Here is a 21,665-nt window from a genome sequence, read left to right as displayed (position 1 = left end):
CTGATGTATTGTACATCACCATGATCCTGTTGCCGCATTGTGTCCAGATTCAGACTCTCATTCTCCTCGTAGAACAGTCGAAAGCGCTCAAAGGTGTGCGAGTACACCCTTGCTGCGTCAAAGGCAAACTGCACTGATTCCTAGGTGGAAAGAAAATCATGACCATATATTCACGGAACTGTACAAAATACAATCTCAAAAGATGGAAACAAGTAAAAGTCAACCTTAATGTTTTGGATGATGCTTTGAAGGTGGTCATCAGTCTCCATGATGAATTCCAAACTAGGGCCATCTTTATAATTTAAGAGTAGTTCCTGTTATACAACAACAAACCAAATATCAAACATTTACTAATGTAAAATCGAGCAGTACTTCATACCAGTAACGTTAATATTTACAACAATAAGTTTCACCCTCAGTGTGCATGTTTTTGTTTTTTTTATTTACCTCATAGAGCTCAGGCTGTGTCAGTGAATCAAAATCAGGATGAGCCGTGAATCTTTGAACTGACATGACTGTCTTTTCAAATGTCCCAATAACCTCTGCAATAGTGTTCTGGAAAACAAGAAATGGAGGATTAAGGATAAACACACACATGTGTACTGTAGAGAGGAAATTGATTGGAAATAAATAACTTGAAGTACAACAGTTCATAACAATTTTAGAAACAAACCTGAAAGTTTTCCTCAGAGGGATTGAACGTTAAAGCATTTCTTTCCAGTGTCAGCTCGGAGATGAACAAAGGCTGAATGTGGGAAGTTTCTGACTTGACAGACTAATTAAAAACACACAGAACAAACAAAAAAACTGAATACTGGTCTGTTTTTGCTTGAATTGATACTGCATGTAGGATACAGTACAACAGTGGTTAAACTGATGAAAACACTGAAACAATGTCCTACCTTACTATCTGTCTCTTTATGAGCAGGGTCAGCGACACCCTCAGAGCTCTGGTTCCAACTCTGAATGATGGCATGGCTTGGTGTTTGACATAGCTGCTTCTGGAACACAGCCAGTAGTTTCACCACGGCATTCGTAAACAAGGAGTGCATAGTGTCGACAACCAGATAGTCAACAAGACGGATGAAGCTGAGTAGGTAACAGACAGAAAGATTTGACTAGGTTTATGTGAAGGATGTGTCTGATTTATCAAATTCAGACTTGTCATTGTTGGAAAAGCATGAGTGATACTATTAACATTCACAATGGTGCTGTCATATTCAGCTGCTTAATCTGTGTCCAAGTAGAATTCAGTAATCACTGGTGATTTACGCTTGTGTTTTACAACTATCTATTCCGTTATTCAAAAAAAGGGGAGGGGCATATTCACAAGTACACAAAGAGAAAAAGTGTGAAAGAGAAGTACATTCTAAATAATTACTCACCAGACAAGGCGACTAGAGAGAAAAGTCTTATTGATCATCTTAATCATTTTCTTGTCGTTCAGATGAACTGTGTTAAAAAGACAGCATAATCAACCATTTAACACTATTCTAAGTATATTCATTTCAATGTGCTCATGTATGCTGTGTCACAAACCTGTGTATTTAGAGGTGTGTCTGGGTTCCAAAAAATAATTGCCACAGGCACAAAACATCACCTCCTTTACCAAGTCTTGAAACCTCCGCAAGTCTTTCAAAATCTGACAAAATAATTGAATAAATGAGAATGCAGGTGACGTCATATAAAGTTCTTACATGCAGCCCAATTTGGGTATGACTGTAGAATTGCACCTCTTCTTGTTGTTTGAACAGGGTGTTCTGGAACTCCTGCAGCGTGTAAGTGTGTGTTTCCTCCATGTGAAACAAGCCTGTGTCACTGATTTGGTAACACATTTTCCTGATATCAACCAATGCAGCACTCAGGGACTAAAAGACATTTGCACGTTATTAACAAAATCATATCAATAATTGTGTGGTATTCCATTTTCAAGATCTTTAAGAGATCATTTAAGAAACGTTTGATGACAGTCAGTTTGATACACAGTCACAGTCACATACCTTACTAACAATAAACAAACTGTTTTGGAGAGACTTCCGGGCCAAATGAATCTTCTTGGCCCGAATTGCAGTGCGCCAACGATAAAATGGTTTCCACATTTTGAAGAGGGCAAAGAAAGGGATGCAAATCATCTTGCAGTAGTTTTTGTACTCTTCTTCCCAGCACTCAAGGGTTGTAAAGTCAAACTTATCGTGATATACTGATAAAACACCTTCATGGTTGATCATCAAAATGTCATCCTCACTGTACTTAAAAATTTGTATTTTGTTCGGAGTATCCAGGAGTCCACCCTCTCTAATGGAAAAGGGCCGTTTGGGGGGATCATGCTTCGATTCCACATTGTTGGACAACTGAGGAGAGGAGGAGCATTGGAGACACATAAGCATAGAGTAATTTTCTCCTGCAAGTAGCCAATTTCTTGGAATCGAATGACAGATTTTTGGCTTCAACAAAAAAAGGCTATATCAACCACTTGTGCGGAGTTTACCAAGACAGTTTTGATAAAGGCTTAATCTTGTCACTTGTGGTAGTGGAACAGGTACTCTAAAGGCAGGTTCTGATTTTAGCATTGCCTTCATCATACATTTATGATGTTATTTAATACCAGAGACACTTTTGAGGAAAGTGCCTGTGACGCAATATAATTTTCTAGATACTGCTTCTTTTGTTCTCATTCTTTTTTGTCACTGACCTTTGTAGTGGATTTCAGAGGAGGTAAATGAATAGGCAAGTTCTCTCTGCGCCTGTATGGCTGCTTTATTTGCTGAGGTGAAGGTGTCTGAGTATACCAGCCAGGGAAAAACATCCTCTCACGGACTTTTAAGTGATCGAGACTGGGCTGGTTGCGTTTTACATGTCTCTTTAGCACAGCCTACATCAAGGGGAAGAAAAGATCAAAGATCCACATTTGTATACATTAATTACTTTCAGCCTGAGCCATAGCTTATTTACAAAACGTATTGTGAGAGGTACTGAATTCTGCTTCCAGCAGATAGCATTTTATATTGTCTTAGTTTGATCACAGTTTTACCTCTGGGTCTTTAACCTGGACCGGGGGCCTTGGCAGGATGGCAGGCCTCTGTAGTTCAGGAAGTCTATAACATTGCTCTGAAATTTTTGTTTAGAAGTTTAGAACTTAAGTTTACTACTTAAATGCAATCAAAGTCAAAGAACAGCTTTATAATACATAAAAGGTGCAATATTTACTGGATCTACCTCTGGACTCATTTTCCCTTTGGACAGGGTGGCCCGGCAGAGAGGCCCCGGAGGACACACCGGCCATGGCCTATGTCCTCACCTGGGACCGGTGAATGAAGCACAGGAAGGGAGAGCATTCATGTTACAGTATGGTGAAAACACTTAAGACAAATTATATTGTTTGCCTACACAGCTAACTCTATCCACAGCTTAAGTTTTAAGAAGCAATGTTTCTTCTTCTACAAAATGCACCAGCTTATTATTTTTTCTACAGCACACATTATCAGTAGCGTCATATGGTCGATAACGAGCTAAGTTACCCAACTTAACCAAACCAGGTTACTGTCCAACTTCGACGTCTAACGTTGATACAACTTCAACCAACGTTACGTTTAAAAACTCTTATTAAATAAACACAGGATCGAAACGCGCCTACCGTCTCAAATATTTAGCTCCGAAATGTTTTCAGATGAAACGTTAAGCTTCATATGACGGCTCTGCCAGAGCCGCTGGGCTGTAGCTGAGGTTTACTGTTACCTAGCAACAAAATTCTCTCCCAGCATGCAACGAAACCAAACAGAGGGAAGCTGCACGAGGTGCTCAAATAAAGAGAAGTCAAATGACATTCAATAACAGAGATCATAGCAAAGTACTGCAGGTCTGTATATGATATATTAACTATATTTCAGAACAACTTACTACACCTGGAAGCTAAACAGATAACCAGAATAATAGGAGGGTATGAGCAGCCATGCAATTCAAGAGCTGTTTAGTCTTTCCTGGCCTGCACATATCCACATAGTAAAGAAGGAGTAAACATGGCCATAGAGGATATTAACAATATCTTCCGTCAAGGCGCACAATAATCTAACTTATCGTTCCTAAAACTGAACCCAAAAAAGAGAAGACAAGAAAAATTTTCCCAAATGAAGGACTGAGGAATGAGCTTGAGAAAACTAGGATCTACGGACTCACTATGGTGATACACCAAAACAATATAAAGAGAATAAACAGAGGCTGAGAACTAAGAGAGAGCAACCCCTCAAAAACCAGGTCAACTTAATAGAAGAATCAATAAACTCTACTTTCTGGGACCACTAGAGGAACCTAGACAATAATAATAACTGGAGCAAAAGCAATAAAATAAAAATGTAGACATTCAAGATGGAGATATGCCTGGGGACGTAGCTCAGTGGTAGAGCGAATGCTTTGCATGCAGAGGGCCGACCAGTGGTAGTCTTATGCCAGTCCCAAGCTGGGATGAAAGGTGAGGGTTGTGGCAGGAAGAGCATCTGCATCAAAAACTGCAGCCAAATCAGTCATGCAAGTCACAGAGCTGACTTGCTGTGGCGACCCTGAGCAGGGAAAACCCGAAAGAGGGAGAGGAAAAAAAAAAAAAGAAAAAGAAAATGGAGATGTAAAGCATTTCAAATACTTGCATCAAGAAATATGAAACACAATCTTTACCAATCTTGAAAAACAACCAAAATCTATTTGCTTACCAAATTATCGAAAACGATTTGGACCAAAACCTGAAAACCCCATGATGCAGAAAAGCCTGTGGGCCTGACAGCATTGCTAATGAGATACTGAAACCCACAGACTGTAAATTCAGATCAGCCCGTCCTGAAACTTTTCAATTTAGTACTCAGAGTTGGATATTTTCGTGAGACATGCAGAAATAATATGCCCAATGTTTAAAAGTGGGGACATGACAGACCCCAGAATTACTCCTTTATAGGTCCTCAATTTCTCAATGCCCCCCTACATTGTTACCATTTTAATTTTATTTTGTGCATTTATATTTTAATTCATCTATAAATTGTTCCTCTTTTTATTTATTTTGTTTAATTCATCTATAACGTATAATCTAATAAGTGTAGAACTTGCATAAATATGGTTTGGCAAAATTGTATTGTATGCAATAAAGCCATTTGAATTTACATGAATGGGGGGGAGAGGGGGGAGATAAGGAGGGGAGGGGTGGGACAGAAAGAGAACAAGAGCAGGAGGAGAGAGAATACAATAAAGATGCAAGCAAAAATATACAAATGTAGGTTACCACAAAACCAGCACAAGTAAATATTAAAATTAGCATAAGAAGTGCTAAACAAAATGATTAATTGTGGTTAAATTAACTAAAGTTAACTCCTGGTATTGAGCTGGAACATGGAGCAGAGATGATTCTGAAGGACAAGGACAGGAAGAGACAAGAGGGACAAAACACATGCTATTGGAAGAAGCAAAGTATATATATATATATATATATATATACATACATACATATATATATATGGGGGGGGGCAGTCTAACCATAGCTAGAGAGTAAGTGGCTGACTGATACTGGGAATTGAATCCACAGAAAAGGAGTCCCTACTGGGACAATAACAAACTACGAGCTGTCTGAGATATGATGGAGCTTGGTATGGTAGGAGAAAGAAATTAAATTCTGGTTCAGTCACAGTCAATTAAAGTTCCAGGTTATCCAGGCCATTATTTACTTTCCTGACTCTGACAAGCTAATTAGTCTCATTTGGCTTCATTGATAAGTAAAGTGAGCATCATCATCATAGAAATGAAAATTGATGCAATGCTACCTGATATATCTTAAAGGAAGCATATAGAGGGTGAAAAAGATTTGTCCTTGTACAGTAGCCTGTGGAACTCCATGATCAATTATAGTGTGAGGAAGAGCCATTGTTAACATGAACAAACTGGTATCGGATAAACATAATGTAAACCAACTTAGTGTGGTTCCTTTCATCACCATTTCATGTTACGGTCGCTAACAAAATGTTATGGTCAATGATGCCAAATGATCTCACAGGTCAAGTATAGAGGCCAATCAGTAGTCTGAATCCATAAGAATGTCACTGATAACGCTTAGCAGTTCTGTTTCTGTGCTGTGATATACAGAGCAGTCCTGACTGAAACTCTTCAAACAAGCCATTCTTATGCGCATTTCACGTTATTAATTTCCAGATTAGGTTTTTTGAGCAGATGCTGAATGACTGCAATCTTGAAATTTTGTGGTACATTACCTAAAAGATAAAATCACATTAATCAGGTTCAGAATATCTGCATTAACTCATAGAAAAAACATCTTTGAACAGCGTGGTTGGTCTAACAGAAAATTTGATAGTTTAGATGATGAAACTATAAAAACTAGCTCAGAGACAGTTAAAGGTGAGAAAGATTCCAAAAACATCAGAGGTGTGCAGTTGATTCACAAGTTGCTGTATTTAATAGTAAATTATTGCCAGTTGTGGGTAAGAGCTGATGATTTTTTTCTTTGATGTTACATTTTATTTACATTTTATAAGTAACTCATAACATCATTGCTGCTGAGAGTTACAGGAATCAACGGTTCAGATGAGCTATGACTGTCAGTCAGCCTGGCTACAACACTGAGGAGAAACTTGGGGTTGTTCTTATTTTTTTCCATTAATGTTGAATAATAAAAGCTTGCTGGAACTCCACTTCCTTTCCAGTTTTCGTGATGTCTGCTTTAAAGCACAAATTTGAGAATTACACCACGGAGCCAACCTCCTGTTTCATTACTTTCTTTTGTAGAGAAATAAAATTATGAAGTTTTGAACATAGTGAGTAGGGGAGAAGTCATCTATTAAATTTGCACATGGCATTGGAGCAAATGATGCAGCAGATGATTGAATGTTCTCCTTAAACTTAGCCACATCATGTTCATCTGGAAAGTTTAATTAACATGTCTGGTGAAATATAAAGTGAAATCCAATAAACCCAAATGCCTGTAGATGCAATTAAGATACATTTGATATTGTGAGGATGTTTACTTTGTAATTAAAAAAAGTTTTGTTTTACACACTACATAGGGTTATCATCTTTCTATCCTCACAACAATTGGAACAAGAATGTACAAAACGAAACATGCAGCAGCCAGTTAATCAAAACAGCACTGACAACAGATTTGCTGTCTTTTGCCTTGGCTCGAAATGTTGAAGTCGCATTAGCAAAAAGAACGAAGTGCTCTTAACACATGGCCACATTATTTATCCTATAGCACAGTAATGAGTAAACATTAAACAGTCTCTGGATCCATCGTTGTCATTTTCCTTCTCTGCGATGCCAGTATATTTAGCTGTTAAAAAAAACAAAAAAAACACAAGAATTAATTAACTCTAGTCATCAATCCAAAGTACATATCTCTCTGTGTGAAAGTCACGTTGTGTCACCACATTTATACACAAAACACAGTTATCCTCACCTGTTGTGTAGCAGTTGCTGCCCTCTGTTCAGCTTGTGTCAGTCGTTTCTGGAGACGATTCGTCTTCTCTTGATTCTCTGCCAGCTGCCTGTCATACTACACAAACACACACATACCTATTAGTTAAATGAAGTCAGGTAACGGGTTGTGAAAACAATCCATTATAGGCATACTTTTCTGGCAGTTGTTTGTAAATGTTGACTTGGCATTAAAAACATGAATATTTATATTCGAACCTATGTATTAGTCCAAGATTCAGATGTCTGTGTGAGTGCTCACCACTTTTTTCACAAATATATTTTTTTTCAACTAACCATGTATTATTTCCCATAATCATGCCAAATGCTTATAATATAGAATTTAAAATGAAAAATTTCCCAACTAATGTTTGATTCTCAATGTTGCAATGCACCTCAAGCTAATGTTTTAGATTTCCAGTAAAAGGCCTCCCATTTCTTGCATTTTTTATCTTCCTGCTCGAGAGTGACTCCCAACAGCGGCTTGACATTTCTAACATTAGCCAAAAAGGGCAACTCCTCAGGAAGACAATGTCCTGTAGCGCTGGAAGAACGCCATGCACTTAGGCTGATAAAACTACAATTTTTCGAAACAGTCCCTTTCTGTCATTTAATTTTAATATCTGTATCTCATACACACCTCAGCAATGACACTATGGTCAGTTTCAAGCTGCATCTCCAGTTCATGTGTACGTTTTTTATGCCGATTCAGCTCTGCCCTGAAAAAAATATTGCAAAAAATAGAAAAAGAACATTAGAGCCTTACTGTCTCATGGATACAAAACTAAATTTATAGAGCTCTCTTAACAAATGTATCTTTATGTTTAAAATTTACAAAATATCTCAGCATGGTACAGCTGTTGCTAATGGCAAAACACCTGGTTAGGGATTTTTGCTGCTGCATCTTTGATCCAGTGTGTCATGCACTAAATATAAATAAATATATAACAATTTATTTCAGGTATATTGGAGGAAAATGCTTCTGCTGTCTGTCAGTTACAAGTTACTAAACAGGCTGGTTGTAAATGTATGCCAAATTTTGCACAGACGATTTAACCTGAAAATGTTTGCTCAGCCTGCTTGCTCTTTTTGAGCACCATATTATACACAGGAAAGATAAATGCATCTTATGTTGTTGTTAGAACAGACATTTCGTTTTATTTATGTTCCTTGACAATTTCAAGGTTCTCAGCCAATGTTTTGCATTTTTCTTCCCTTACGTTCAACGTTCAATCTACTTACTTGAGGCCTGTGATTTTACTCTCAAAGGCCTGGACCAGATTCTTGGCCTCTTCCTTCCAGCGCTGAGTGCTTTTCTGCTGTGCTGTTAGGAGGCGTGTCAGATTGGCACTGGTATTTCGGCTGCTCTCCTCCAGCTCCCTCACCCGTGCATCAAGGCCCTGCTCCTTTAAAACATATTCCTGCTCCATCTGTGACACCTGGACAATGGCAGAAGAGTGAGGATGCTGGTGGACATAAGGTGCTGGTCCAAGACTCATTTAAGTGGATAAAGAAGAGTCACATATTCAGCCTTGTGTGAACTTACAATCAATTCTACATTATTAGTCAGCAACATCAATTTAAAAAGCGTGGCTTGAGTGTGAACCATTTACCTGATGGTTCCATCTTTCTCTGCTTTTAACTTCCTCCAACTATCCCACCACCTTCTATGCAACTGTTTCTTCCATTCATGGCTCTCCCACAGTTGAGCCAAATGGTTGTCCATAAAACCACTTCATATCAGCAGGCTGAACAAAAAATTCTCTTACCCTGCCTGTCACTGGTGGCTTAAAGGGGAGTCTGAGAAAATAACACTAATGAAGATGTCTGCAGGTTATTTCAGCTTCACTTAGAGAAAACACATTCTTAAAAGAAAACCTCTTAAATCTCTTAAAGTGAACAGAGCACACAGCACACAAAGGGCCTAACAAAAGAAATGTGAGATGCAGGGGTTAACCTTTAACCTCCAACGCCAACGTGAAGCCGCCCTCTTCTGACTTTTTAAAAAAAATACTTTCAATGAATTTCCGTGAGAACATTTATGGTGCCAGAGTTTTCATTTTCCCTGTGAAAGGACATTCAGCAGAGGGTTTTCATGATTTGCTAAGAGATTGGTACTGATCCAGACATGTTTCTCTAAAAAATCTAGGTACCATCAGGGAAAAAATTCCACTTGCTCAATGCTTTTGTTTTCACCCATTAGCCTTAGTAGTATGAGTTTGTGCAAATGAGACACAAGACATGGGGGTAAAATGCTTTGATGAGATCTCACCCCTTCATTGGACAGGTTGAGTATAGCACAGTGTGTATCTGGTTCATTGGTCTTGTCTGACTCCGTATTTTATTCAGTTTCTTGCAAGTTACCCAACTTAATGGAGGAGCATTACAAAACTACTACTGCTGCTGAGTGGATGGTCCATCTTCTCTGCGCCTTGTAATTATTCAAAAGTCTTCTTCCTATTGTCATTTTTCGTTCTTTCAAATGAACAACACTCTGTCTTTGTCTAGGTTCACCTATTCCAGTTTCTTCCCTTTCTTCATTGACTGCCAAACTCCAACTGGCTGTTCTTGTAAAAAGCACCAATTTTTTCACTCCTTCCTGTTTCTATCCATTGTTAAGTTACCTGTTGCTTGGCCTTTTTTTGTACTAGCAAAGTGGCCTTTCGCAGCTCATCCATTTCCTTGCGGAGCTGCAGGTTCTCCTGTTGCAGCTGAAGCCGCTCATCACTGACAGTAACACAGTCGTCCCGGGTGGCAGCCAGAGAGCCCTGTAGCCGTCGCACTTCCTCCTGGCACCGAGACAGCTCCTCACTATAGCTGCAGATGGATGGACAGGCCAAGTGAGAAAGAGACGGAAAAGACAGAGATATGAATAATATGCAAATTTTTGAACCACAGTTATTATTAGTGACAGACAGAGCCACATGGGAAACACCCCATGTCCTTCTGTGCTCTGGAATGAGAAAAGAAACAGTAAAGGTGGAGAACCTTACCTCCTGACTACCACACTAAATACTGTATTCTACACTTACTCCATGTCCATCTTTTTCAGTTTATTTTGCGTGCTTTGTAGAGTGAGGCTCATGTCTTCCTTCATCCTCTCTGCATTCAGACACCTCTGATGAAGGGCATCAATCCGTCTGAACTCTGGCTCTGCCCTGCCCTCTTTATACACCTACAACAACAGTACCACAAGCAGCATTACAAATATGCATAGTATTGCCCTAGCCCACTCACATTTCCATATCATCAAGCGATGCACCCTGAATCCTGCTTTAGCAGATTATTTCTCGTGGTGTCACTGTTAATTCCACTGATACCTTCTCCAGCTCCTCCTCTGCCGCTTTTCTTTCTCGTAAGGACCTTTCAATCTGAGACTCTTTATCAGCACATTCCTGGAGAGTGGTAGAAAGAGAGAACAAGGAAAATGGAGGTATGGGAGGGTGGGAGACGATGAGTCGACAGCTACAGACTAGGAAAGGATTTTGTATGATTGTGAGAGGTATTTGTCCTTCTTACCAGCTGCAGGGCTGACAGCTCCTCGGTCATACGGTGAATTTGAACATTGCACTGCCTGCGCACATTTTCCACCTGTTAAAGATAAAGTCACACAACTCGAATATGGGCAATGAGAGTGGGGATTTGGGGATTGGAATTGCTTTGCTTTTTTCTTTCAATTAGATAGACTGTAACTTTTAAGAAGGTACTTCAAGTGGAGAATGAACTCTGCAGCTTAAATTTAAAAGTTGAGGTGAAGCATATGTGAACAAAGTTATCTGAAGCCAGACTTTTGCTTTGACTGGGCAGCACATTCAGATACTGTAACTAACATTGCCTGAAAATTACCAGTCCACATCTGAGAAGCTGTGGGGATCCAGAGCTGTGGACTCCATAAACCATATTTTAGACAGTATTCCAATGTGCAAAGAAACCAGTTGTCTTTAATACTTAAGATTTCAGAAATGGAAAAAACAGACAAAACAACAACAAGGTGTCAAAAAGCAAAAATAAAAAACAGTAACTTTGTGACATATTTACTGACTTGAATTCTCAAAATACACAGACTTAAAAGAGAAGAGAAACTACTATTGCAAAAAATGAAGGAGAGTGTAGTGTTCATAGAGTCTTGTCTGCAATCTGTAGAGTACTGAGAGTCTGACCAGTGTATCTTTGCTGACCCCCACCACCTCCCCTGCCTCCCCCATCCTTCCCTGATTTCCTGTCACTTTTGAGTATGTGTGAGAATCAAGAGGAAAAAAATGGGCAAAAGGCTGTAGCTGTTGCATAAACTACAAGATCTCTCCAAGGAAATTTAACATATTCCGCAAATGAAAACCTTCAATTATGGTTTGTTTGTCTGATCTGATGCCACCAATAATCCATTGATGGAATAGTGACAAACAATTTTTAAACACTTTGTGTCTTTGTAGGGTTCAAAATCCAAGCAAAAATGGGGCCCCCTCTTAAAACCATTGCTACAGTAGGCTACTAGTGGTTAGGGCTCATCAGGGTATTTAAGTTCACCACTCTATTTTGGGAAACTCCTCATGCATTCTGTGTGAATGGTACTTTAACGCTCAGGTAAGTCTGAGGATAGTTTGGGGATTAATTCTTCATTACATGCGCTTATCTCAGCACTGAATGGCTTTAAATGAAGATGAAGGAGGGAGAAGATTAAGCAGAAAAAACTCCATCACTTTGGCTGCAACGTTTAACCTTAACATCCAACACCATGAAAGATTTACCTGGAAGGTAAAATAGCAAATGGAAGGCAAGGTCATTAATTTACAGAAAGGCTTATGCATCAACGCAGCCAAAGACTAAGATGACAGCCAGCACTGCAGTCATACCTCCATAGGCCTCATGAACAGGATTAAACAGTTTAAGTGCTTGATGAAGAAGACCCATTAATAGATCATTAATCACCAAGTCTCTAACTGAGGTTATGCAGGAGAAAGAGCAACACTGCTTTTGGCTTAGTAAGTCATGTGCTTAGAAAAAATACTAAGGCATTGAAGGGAACTTGTACATCTGCAGGTTACAATTCCAGGTGAGGAGATATATTTGTTAAAAAATAAATAAATAAAAACAAACCTTAGAAATAGAAGTTAATAGCATTACTCACCAAAACCTGCTTCCATCAAAAAACAACCAACCAACCAAAAAATATAACAGGTCTCTTGTTTTGCTTCTATTGCTATCATTCCTCTATTGAAGTTAACATGTTAACGAGCAAGCTCTGGCTTGGTCACTTCAAGAGACTAAGTTCCTGTAGCATCCAGCATGCACTAAGGTATTCATAAAAAGAAAAACAGACCTCAGAAGATTTATTATCACCTCTTGACTTGCAAATGCCACAATAGCCAAAACTCTTGGTAAGCCTAGCCAGTAAACAGCTGTTAATGTTAATGTCAGCTATTTAGCTATTAAGCTATAATGGCAAAGTTTAAAACTTATAATCCAAAATTGTGTGGTTTCTTACATTTTTGTGATTATTTATTTCTTTAGATAAGTATAAAGAGATAAAATGACTTGCTGCCATCCAATGCTTTTAAAAAAAATGTGTGATAATATAATTTACTGTAATTGTGGACCAGCAAAGGTATACACTGAGCTGTAAAATAATTTTCCTCCTTTTTGTGAAAACTTCTGCATTCTGAGGTTCTATTTGGAGGTTTTGTTCTGGTAAACACTCGAAAGCAATGATGACAATGAATGATGATACCTTCACAAAATTTATTCATTAATTAATTATTGTAGTCGCACCTAAAGTCATCATCATTTAGTAGACAGAGCTGCGACCTGTTAAATATTTCATAACTGATGACCACAGTGGTTCAGTGTTAATGATGGGAAACAAAGCACAGTACCCCACTGGTGCTTGTTTAGACAGCCACGAAAAACTCCCCACCTCTTTTCTAGTGCGGACTGCAGCGTCCTGGATCAACTGTTTGATGGCTTCCTTTGTCTTCTCTAACTCTTCCATCCTCTGTTTCTCTCTCAACAAGGCCTGAAGGGAGACAGTAAAGACAGACACAGAAACATATTTCAGAAGGCAACTTTCTGTGGTATTGAGGGGATGTAAAAATCTGCTAGGGGATAGTCGAGCTTAACAGACTTAGGGGAGGACTTGTTCAGTGAAAAAGATCAAAACAAAGGGAGAAGTGACAAAGTAATAAAGGAAGGGAAAAAAACAGAGAGAATGTGGTGACCTGGTCCTTCTGCAGAGCAGCCTCCTCAGCCACCTGAACACTTTCTCGGACTTTGGCCAGCGCCTCATACTTCTCTTCTTCTAAGGTGGTACAGCGTGACTGAAGTTCCCCCAACTTTCTCTCCCACACAGTTTGCTCTCTGCGGAAGGACTCTGTCTCCTGAGACAAAGCCTTTAGCCTGGCAATGGAGAAAAGGAGTGAGAAGCAGCAGCAGAGGTACAGACAATGAACTGAATTCTATCTTATTTATCTTTTGTAAATGTCTGAGGCTTAAATATAAATCCACCATTTGAGTTGACCCAATTGGTATTTCCCTGTGATAAGACACGATAATAGTTGACAAGAGTTCTTGAATTTTGATGTACCACAATATTCCAAAAGATGTAATCATAGAGCAACCTTAACTACTGTTGATGTTGGTGACCTGTTGTTATACATTTTAAGTCAGAATCATATTTTAGATCCACTTTTACAAAATGCTGAGACTCTTGAAATTGCATGAGCATTTTAAATAATTTTATCACCTAATTAGCATGGAATTCACATAGAAATTGCAAAAATTTCAGAAATAATGAAATTGCTTAACAAGGTCAGAAGAGAATGAAAAACGCAACATTTAACTCTGCTCACCTGGCCTCTTGCTGGCTCAAGGCTGTTTGGAGCTGTTGGAGCCGTCTGTCTGCTGCATCCTCTCGGCCCTTAGCCTCTGCCACTTCCTCCTCCTGAGGAGAAAAACATGTCTGAACGAAGGGTTGAGAAAAAGAACGATTTTCATTACAAAGTTAACAAACCGATGTGGCTAAAGCAGCCAGTAGAAGTGATCCTAAACAGCAAAGACTTACCTTTAACAAGAATCAACGAATGTTTAGTCAGAAGTTGTAAACTACCCCCCATCCCATTCAATTAGGGATCAAACCAGTTTTCTGTTCTAACATCTTCTTTGCACCAAACATTTACCCTTCTGTTCATCTGGTCCTGGATATTCTGCAGCAATTTGGTCATCTCATCCACCTTGGCTGTGGCTGTTCTCAGTTCAGCCTTGGCTTGTCTACAGCAGGAGGAGAGAGAGAAACAGAAGTTCAAGTATATAACAACAAAGAAAACTGGCTGCCAATTTGTACTTTGAGTGAATTTATTTGGACCAGAGTCTCCTTATTTGATAAGCTTAATTACCTGAGCTGGCTTTGTAGGTGCTCCATCTCTGTGCTCTGCTCTGTTACTGTCTTCAGGAACTGCTGGTTTGTCTGTGTATGGCAAGAAAGACATGACTGCCATTTGTGTGGCATGACTTCAAATAGACACTTCAGACTTTATATCAAAACCAACTCTCCCTGAAACCTCCCTCAAAACTTTGTAGGCCCCTTTTAGAATGAACCCTAAGGAGACTTTGTCAGTCATTCACTGCTACAAAGGCAATCGTTACCGCATAAAGTGAATGAAAAGGCTGCTCATATGAAAAGTCAGAAAGGGGAAAGCACAAGGCTCACCCTCTCATTAAATATGCATCAGAGTGATATAGTGTTACTGTCTCCTCACACGTTGTAATTTGTCCAAAGCAAGCACTAAGCATATGTGCGCTTTTGTTAATGCGTTGTTGTGTGAATAAATCGAGCAAAATATTCTTGATTTATTTTTGTCTCTGAGTCAGGTTGAGCCTCACTTGGGTTAACAGTCTCCCTAAGTAGAGACTAAACTATTTGGAGCTTAAAGTATTTATCACTGACAATGGGTGGGAGAGGGAGAGGGTGAGAGAGAGGGAGAGGTAGAGAGAGAGAGAGAGAGAGGGAGGGAGGGAGGGAGAGAGAGAGAGAGAGGGAGGGAGGGAGGGAGGGAGGGAGAGAGAGAGAGAGAGAGAGAGAGAGAGAGAGAGAGAAACTAGGGTACAACTGTAGGTGCTGGAAAAAGGAGACTCTAAGGTAGTTAGAGGATTACCAAGCCATCTGACAGTCCATTCATTATGCAACCAAGACAGTTCTGGCTGACTACCAAACTGATTTAGAAACCAATTCACTTAGTTATAAGATTAATTATTGGAGCAGGGTTTAATTTGGAGAAGTGCACACCATTTCGATCCCATGGATAATTAGAAGGGAAAAACTTAACACACTTTTAATTAGGTCTCACTTACCGATTCTAGTTTCTGATTGGCCACTTGTAGTTTGTGTGAGTGCTGCTGGAACTGAACAAGCTGATCCTGTGACAGAAAAAACGGGTACACTCAATAAAACTTCACAGCCTGTAATTAACTCACACTTGTGTTGAGCGTTAACTAAGGACAAACTGCTCTAATTAAAGCTATTTCTATAATAAGGGCTCCATCTAGTGGTCAGGTGTTAATGCTCTCATAATACAATGCCTATGTATGTTAATGTGGGAACCTTGAGCTGCTGTCTCTGAGCATCGTGGATCTGTCCTTCAGAGGTGGCTTTCTGGTAGAAATGCTGGAGCCGGTCCAGCTCCTGGGATGCAGTCTGCCACAGCTCCACAGCCAGCACCCGCTCCTAAGCACGCACACAAATATAATGAGCACACACACACTCTAGAGACACATATGCATGTTAAATAAAGTGTTGCTTTCTTCCTGGGAGAAGGATGAGTAGAAGAACAATAAAAACCTTTGTTCAATCCGTTGAGACGAACACTGGAAACATAGAAATCAGGTTCAGGGATAAAAAGGTTTAACTAGGGCTAGACAATATGGTCAAAATCTGTATTGTGATATACTGCTAAATTTCAGTTGATACGATATAATTCCAATATTGATATGAACAGTATAAAAGTCAGCAAAAGCTGCAAAGAATGCCCACAATGGATGTCCGTATTAAACCCCCTTTTGATGTAAAAATTGTACAAGTAAATCAAATCATGTTTCCCTTTTATTTACATTATCCCCGTATTAACAGACACATCACTGTGAAATAAACAAAAACCTCAGCTTTGACAATATTAATATCTCTAAAATAATACCACAATATGGGTTGGTTATCTCATTGTTTTGTAAAGACAGTGTAACAACAGTACTTCGAATTGCTATAGCATACATGAAAAAGAGTGGGCAACAAGAAAAACATGGGGTGGAGATGTTTTAGTGAAGGGCTAGCTGAATGGACATTCTCTGAAGGTGAACTGCTTCAGATGGTGGATGGATTTGATGTGATTATGCTGCTGGTTGGCACTCTTCTGCACATTTAGCAGCACACTGAAACCCAAGTTTATCTGATCTTTGATGGCTGAACCTCTCCTACACAACTGCATTAGTCTCTTATCAACTACTTCGTATGCTATAATATGACTTGTGGGGGCTCATTCAATCACATTGGGTAGCAGTCAGAGGTAAACATTTAGAAGCTGGCATTCACATTGTCGGAGCCTAGCCTACTAAGCAGTGATGGCTGCATCGCTGTGGTGACGAGACACATGGACGTAGCTTGTGGTGTTCTGCTCTTGAGAAAGTAATTAAATGACAGAAGCATCCTGTAATGAATGTCAATCTGTGACAGACACTGTAAATAATGTATGATGTCAGAAATGTGTTTCAAAACCATTTCACCATTATTGAAACAATTTATACTGTGATGTATATTGATATCAAATTATTGTCCAGCCCTCCTTCCAATCAATTTCAAAATATTAATTTCAAAGCCGATGTGGCTCTTTCCAACTTGCTCACTACTAAATGTAAAGAGATCTAAATCCTACTGATACTTTAAACAAACATCAGCGCATCCAACTGCGTCAAATTCAGTTTGCTATCAAAGAATAAGAAAAATAAAACATCACAACCTCAGCATAAAAAGCTCAAACCAAAAAATGCTTTTGTTGCTTTTTGCAGATTTGCTGAATTGTATTGATAAAGGAAGCAATTAACCAAATAATCCTTGCAGCTACAGAAAATAATTTAATTTACAACTGACAATGCAAGCTAAAAAATATGCAAATGATAACTATATTTTGAACCCAGGTTGATAAGGCATTGTATAAATCATAGAGAAGACTGAACTGATGCAAATTTGGTCCTTTTCTTATTCCTTTTCCTTTTTGCCCTTTAACTAACTACAAAAATACCAGTGCAGGTTGTGTCCAACATGCGTAAATACATCTTTTTAAAGTCAGAGCGGCACAGATTTATGCAAAAATAGACCTGCGGTGTAAAGATAGTGGAGTGTGAGAAAAAGCCTAATGTGTGAAGCAGAATGTGTTTTATTATGCACTAAAAGAAATTCTAGGGACATTCTTAACACATCATTATCATGGCCTTTCCTTGAACTAGCATATTGACATATTGCAGACCTGTTCAGACAGCTGGACCTGTTCTTGCAGGTTTTTGATGACTGCTTCTTCCTCCACTGTGTTACCCTCCACTCCTGAAGCCACTGGCAGAGCATGTAGCTGCTTCTCAACAGATTCCCTTAGCTCCGCATGTAGGCTGCAAAAGACAGAGGTTGATAATGAGGGTTGCTACTGAAGAGGAAATTTATCAAAATAATTTAACTTTTACAGCTAGTGCTTGAGTAAAATTTTAAGCAAAAAATGTTGAGTATTTAAACTGGCTGTAATGTTGAGTTTCCAGTAGAAACTAACACTCACTGAAACCTTATCTGACCTGATACATACCCACTTGAGACCTACAGCGAAAACATTTTTTAACTTGTATTTTGGTGATTTAGATTTAGCAGTGAAAGAAAAGATTCCTCTCTAAAAAAATATTTTCATTCCAATTTTACAACATGTCCACTGAAGTGTATAATGGGACTTATAATGGGGGAACAATTTTATAATGCATTCTAATTTTTGGGTACCCAAGGCATGCCATGTACACTGAATTTCAAGAAAACAAGCACAGCTGATGTAGTGAAACAGTAAACACAAGTTTAGATTTCTACATACTACTGAGAATTATATTTGGGTTTACATACAAAAAGTTAGGCAGAACGGCAGCATAGTGGTTAGCGCTGTCACCCCACAATAAGGTCGCAGGTTTGGTTCCCAGGCCTGGGGCCTTTCTGTGCGCAGTTTGTGTGTTCTCCCCATGTCTGCGTGGGTTTCCTCCCACCATCCAAAGAAATGCATGTTTGGGTTAACTGGTGATTCTAAATTGACCGTAGGTCTGAATACGAGCGTGAGTGGTTGTTGGTCTCTGTCTGTCTCTGTGCGTTGGCCCTGCGATGGACTGGTGACCTGTCCAGGGTGTACCCTGCCTATCTGCCAGAACGTTGTCTGGGATTGGCTCCAGCACCCTGCGACCCGGAAAAAGAAAAGCCGTAGAAGATAGATGGATGGATACATATGGAAGCAAAAGTACCAAGTCTTGGCACCCTTTGCATCGGGAAGTTGGCAAGCACAGCCCATTACATGTCATACAATTTTAAACAGCCAGATGCCCTCTTCAAGGAATCACAGAACTTAACACAATAAGATGGATAGTACGACTGACAAAACTAAAAACTGCCAACGACAGTAAACAAAAATTAATAGCTGTGTCTCAAGGGGATACACCTACAATTACAGTCACACAACTTCCGTATGATTCAGCTGAGAAATTTACATGATACCTGATATTCTCTCGTAACATCTTTCACTGATTTTTGTAAATTGATGTGATGCATCTTCACTAATATCTCCTATCTCTTATGCTGTTGTGTCCTGGGGCAGCAGCATCACAGTCGAAGACACCAACGACTGAACATCATCATCACAAAGGCTGGCTCAGTCCTTGGAGAGACACTGAACCTGGTAGAAATGGCGGCAGAGCGTCAGAGGCTTAGAGAGGTGTCTGCAATCACGAGGAACCTTGTCTCTCCCACTCTCCAGCGCACCACAGGGACAGAGAAAAGCACTGAGCAGCATACTGCTCCTGCCCCACTGCAGTCAGGGACATTTCCAGAGGTCATTTTTCTCTGCAGCCATCAGACTGCACCACTTTGGACTCTATTTCGTCCACTCACCATCTGTATTATCACCTGCACTGAACGCTCTCTATTCTATGCACTTTGATACTGATAATGCGTATGGATCACACAGCCTTGCGAAGCACACTGTGTACTAAATACTGGAGGACTGAAGGGTACAGTGCTGTCCTGTGACAATTCACAGGCACTTTACTGCTGTAGACAAAGAAACACTCATTTCAACATGTGCCCACTCGTGTGTACACACACAGAAGAATTCCCATTGTGAACTCTTTCCCAATTTACCTTCCTTTTGAAATTACTGTTATTTTATCATACTTTTCTGACTCCCGAGGGTACTTAGTGTATATCTTAAGTTGAAGTACTTGGTTCAAACTAAGTTGCCTTTCAGATTGATAAAGTCTTATCTATTGTGTAACTGCTCTTCATATGTTGACAACAGCATTTTTCTACCTTTCATTCTCCTTGACAACACTCTCCAACTTCACTTTGACATCTGTCATCTGTGCCTGTTAATTTCAAAGAGAAGAACAATTGCGTTATTAAGTAGTTGGGACACACTAGACAAATTTAATATCAGATTTTGCAAATTTTCAAGTCATTAAATAGGAATCACTCAAGATAAAAACTAAAATATTCATCACACAGCTGTCATTTAGTCCTACACTTTCTACTATACAATGCCTTTACCTCAGTATATATTTTGTTTTCCTTTATTTTGCCAGGAAGTCTGACTGAGATTTAAAAAAAAAAAAAAAAAAAAAAACCTCTTTAACAGGAGGGGCCTGCCTGAGATTGCAGCCATAAAAATACACTTTAAAACACAGTATACATAAAGTATAAAACACCAGATATTCACACTATATTTATAATATTTCAGTAAATTAAGTTAATGGATGTTGGTCAATTTGACTGTAATTTCTTAATTCTCTTTGTGTGCCCCATTATTTCAGTGATTCTCACCTGGTACCTCTGTAGTTGCTCAGTCATTTCATCCATGTGCCGATCATACTCTGCTATCAGGGGAGCCATTATACTGTAACACAAACAAGAGATGTCACCTGTCCAAAAAGAACTTGCTCTTAAGGGCAATCTTCTCAACATAAGGTTGTTTTTCCTGTGGCCTATAATGAGAATATGTTCACCGTCATACAGGGAAAGACTTTCATTGTGCCTGACCTTCTGTCGGAGATCCACGGTGCAGGAGACTCAGCCCGCCTTGCCTCTTCAACCTGATGGGCATAAAGCACACAGGTAGAAGGTTTCCAATCATAAATAATGATCCCAAATGATTTCAGTTTCAGTTTATATAAGTTCACAGGTTGTTGGTTTTTGTTGTAGTTATACCTGAGATGATGTAGACTGATTTTGGTGCCCATGCTGATATTGGCTCAGAGCTGAATTTAGCCTGTGGACTGAAAACAAACAGATCTAAGGGTAGGCTCATACTGTAAGCTTCAAATGACAGTTTCTATACCAAAACATGAAAAACGCAACATTTCAGGGCCCACGTTGAAATCCATTGTGGACATGTTGCGTCTTTGCCAATGCAAACACATTTTTGGTCAGAATTATGTTTTATTTAACAGGAAGAGAGAGAAGTCATACATAAGAGCTATGGAGGAGAGAAGTTAGTTGACAAATCCATCATCCATCTACTGGTCCTGTCTCCGCTGTTTCTTTGTTTGTTTTTTTTACCTTGATCACGCAAAAACGCAACTTCTTCCTCCATACCAGGAGAATGCTCTAAAGAGGGGAAAAGATAAAATTGCCGCTTGATAAGTCAACTTTAGCTTTTGGTATCTATAAAGTGTACAAAAAAAAGACATGAGTGAGTGCTTCATTTGTTACCGTAGTTGCCCGGTGCAGCTGACGTTAGCTCCTGCGGCTAATCAATCTCAGCTAAGTTTAGCTAACACGCAGGATATGTCACACGGACATGATATTTTTATGAGAAATGTAAACGGACGATAATCCACTGGGCGATAGTTTAAACGCGAAAGACACTGGCATGGCTTTTTATTTTGTTTTAGCTGTCGGTTCCGCCGTCCGTTTCAAAGTAAACAAATGGCAACCAATGACAATC

At 39.3% G+C, this 21,665-nt stretch overlaps 2 protein-coding genes across 3 annotated transcripts in view; both read right to left on the bottom strand.

Annotated features, from left to right (window-relative positions):
* Nucleotides 1–3,283, bottom strand: part of dnah6 (dynein, axonemal, heavy chain 6) — a 43,931-nt gene extending 40,648 nt beyond the window's left edge. The window contains exons 1-12 of the mRNA XM_029512083.1: nt 3,217–3,283; nt 3,032–3,108; nt 2,693–2,872; nt 2,001–2,351; nt 1,734–1,868; nt 1,540–1,642; nt 1,386–1,452; nt 903–1,089; nt 674–766; nt 448–555; nt 225–314; nt 20–140 (exon numbers count right to left, since the gene is read on the bottom strand). Coding sequence (XP_029367943.1) covers nt 20–140; nt 225–314; nt 448–555; nt 674–766; nt 903–1,089; nt 1,386–1,452; nt 1,540–1,642; nt 1,734–1,868; nt 2,001–2,351; nt 2,693–2,872; nt 3,032–3,108; nt 3,217–3,283 — 1,579 coding nt within the window. The remainder of the gene's footprint in view (nt 1–19; nt 141–224; nt 315–447; nt 556–673; nt 767–902; nt 1,090–1,385; nt 1,453–1,539; nt 1,643–1,733; nt 1,869–2,000; nt 2,352–2,692; nt 2,873–3,031; nt 3,109–3,216) is intronic.
* A 3,148-nt stretch (nt 3,284–6,431) lies between these two features.
* On the bottom strand, nt 6,432–21,646 carry sclt1 (sodium channel and clathrin linker 1). Of its 2 annotated transcripts, none has more exons than XM_029503066.1 (22): nt 21,431–21,646; nt 21,188–21,325; nt 20,927–20,994; nt 20,759–20,811; nt 20,543–20,615; nt 20,033–20,088; nt 17,961–18,096; nt 16,049–16,171; nt 15,799–15,864; nt 14,844–14,914; nt 14,628–14,718; nt 14,301–14,392; nt 13,671–13,848; nt 13,370–13,468; nt 10,978–11,049; nt 10,779–10,853; nt 10,491–10,633; nt 10,083–10,275; nt 8,701–8,897; nt 8,099–8,177; nt 7,442–7,537; nt 6,432–7,315 (listed from the first exon to the last, which is right to left on the bottom strand). In XM_029503066.1, the coding sequence occupies exons 5-22, from the start codon at nt 20,609–20,611 to the stop codon at nt 7,256–7,258; spliced, it is 1,896 nt and encodes a 631-aa protein (XP_029358926.1). In that variant the 5' UTR covers nt 20,612–20,615; nt 20,759–20,811; nt 20,927–20,994; nt 21,188–21,325; nt 21,431–21,646; the 3' UTR covers nt 6,432–7,255. The 2 variants fall into 2 exon arrangements, with proteins under 2 accessions (XP_029358926.1, XP_029358916.1); XM_029503056.1 differs by having other exon boundaries at nt 21,278–21,325.
* Between the last annotated feature and the right edge of the window lie 19 nt (nt 21,647–21,665).

The sequence above is a fragment of the Echeneis naucrates genome, chromosome 1, assembly GCF_900963305.1.
Source record: "Echeneis naucrates chromosome 1, fEcheNa1.1, whole genome shotgun sequence".
Lineage (NCBI taxonomy): Eukaryota > Metazoa > Chordata > Actinopteri > Carangiformes > Echeneidae > Echeneis > Echeneis naucrates.
The sequence above is the reverse complement of the archived record's forward strand: the minus strand, read 5'-3'. Positions and strand labels throughout refer to the sequence as shown.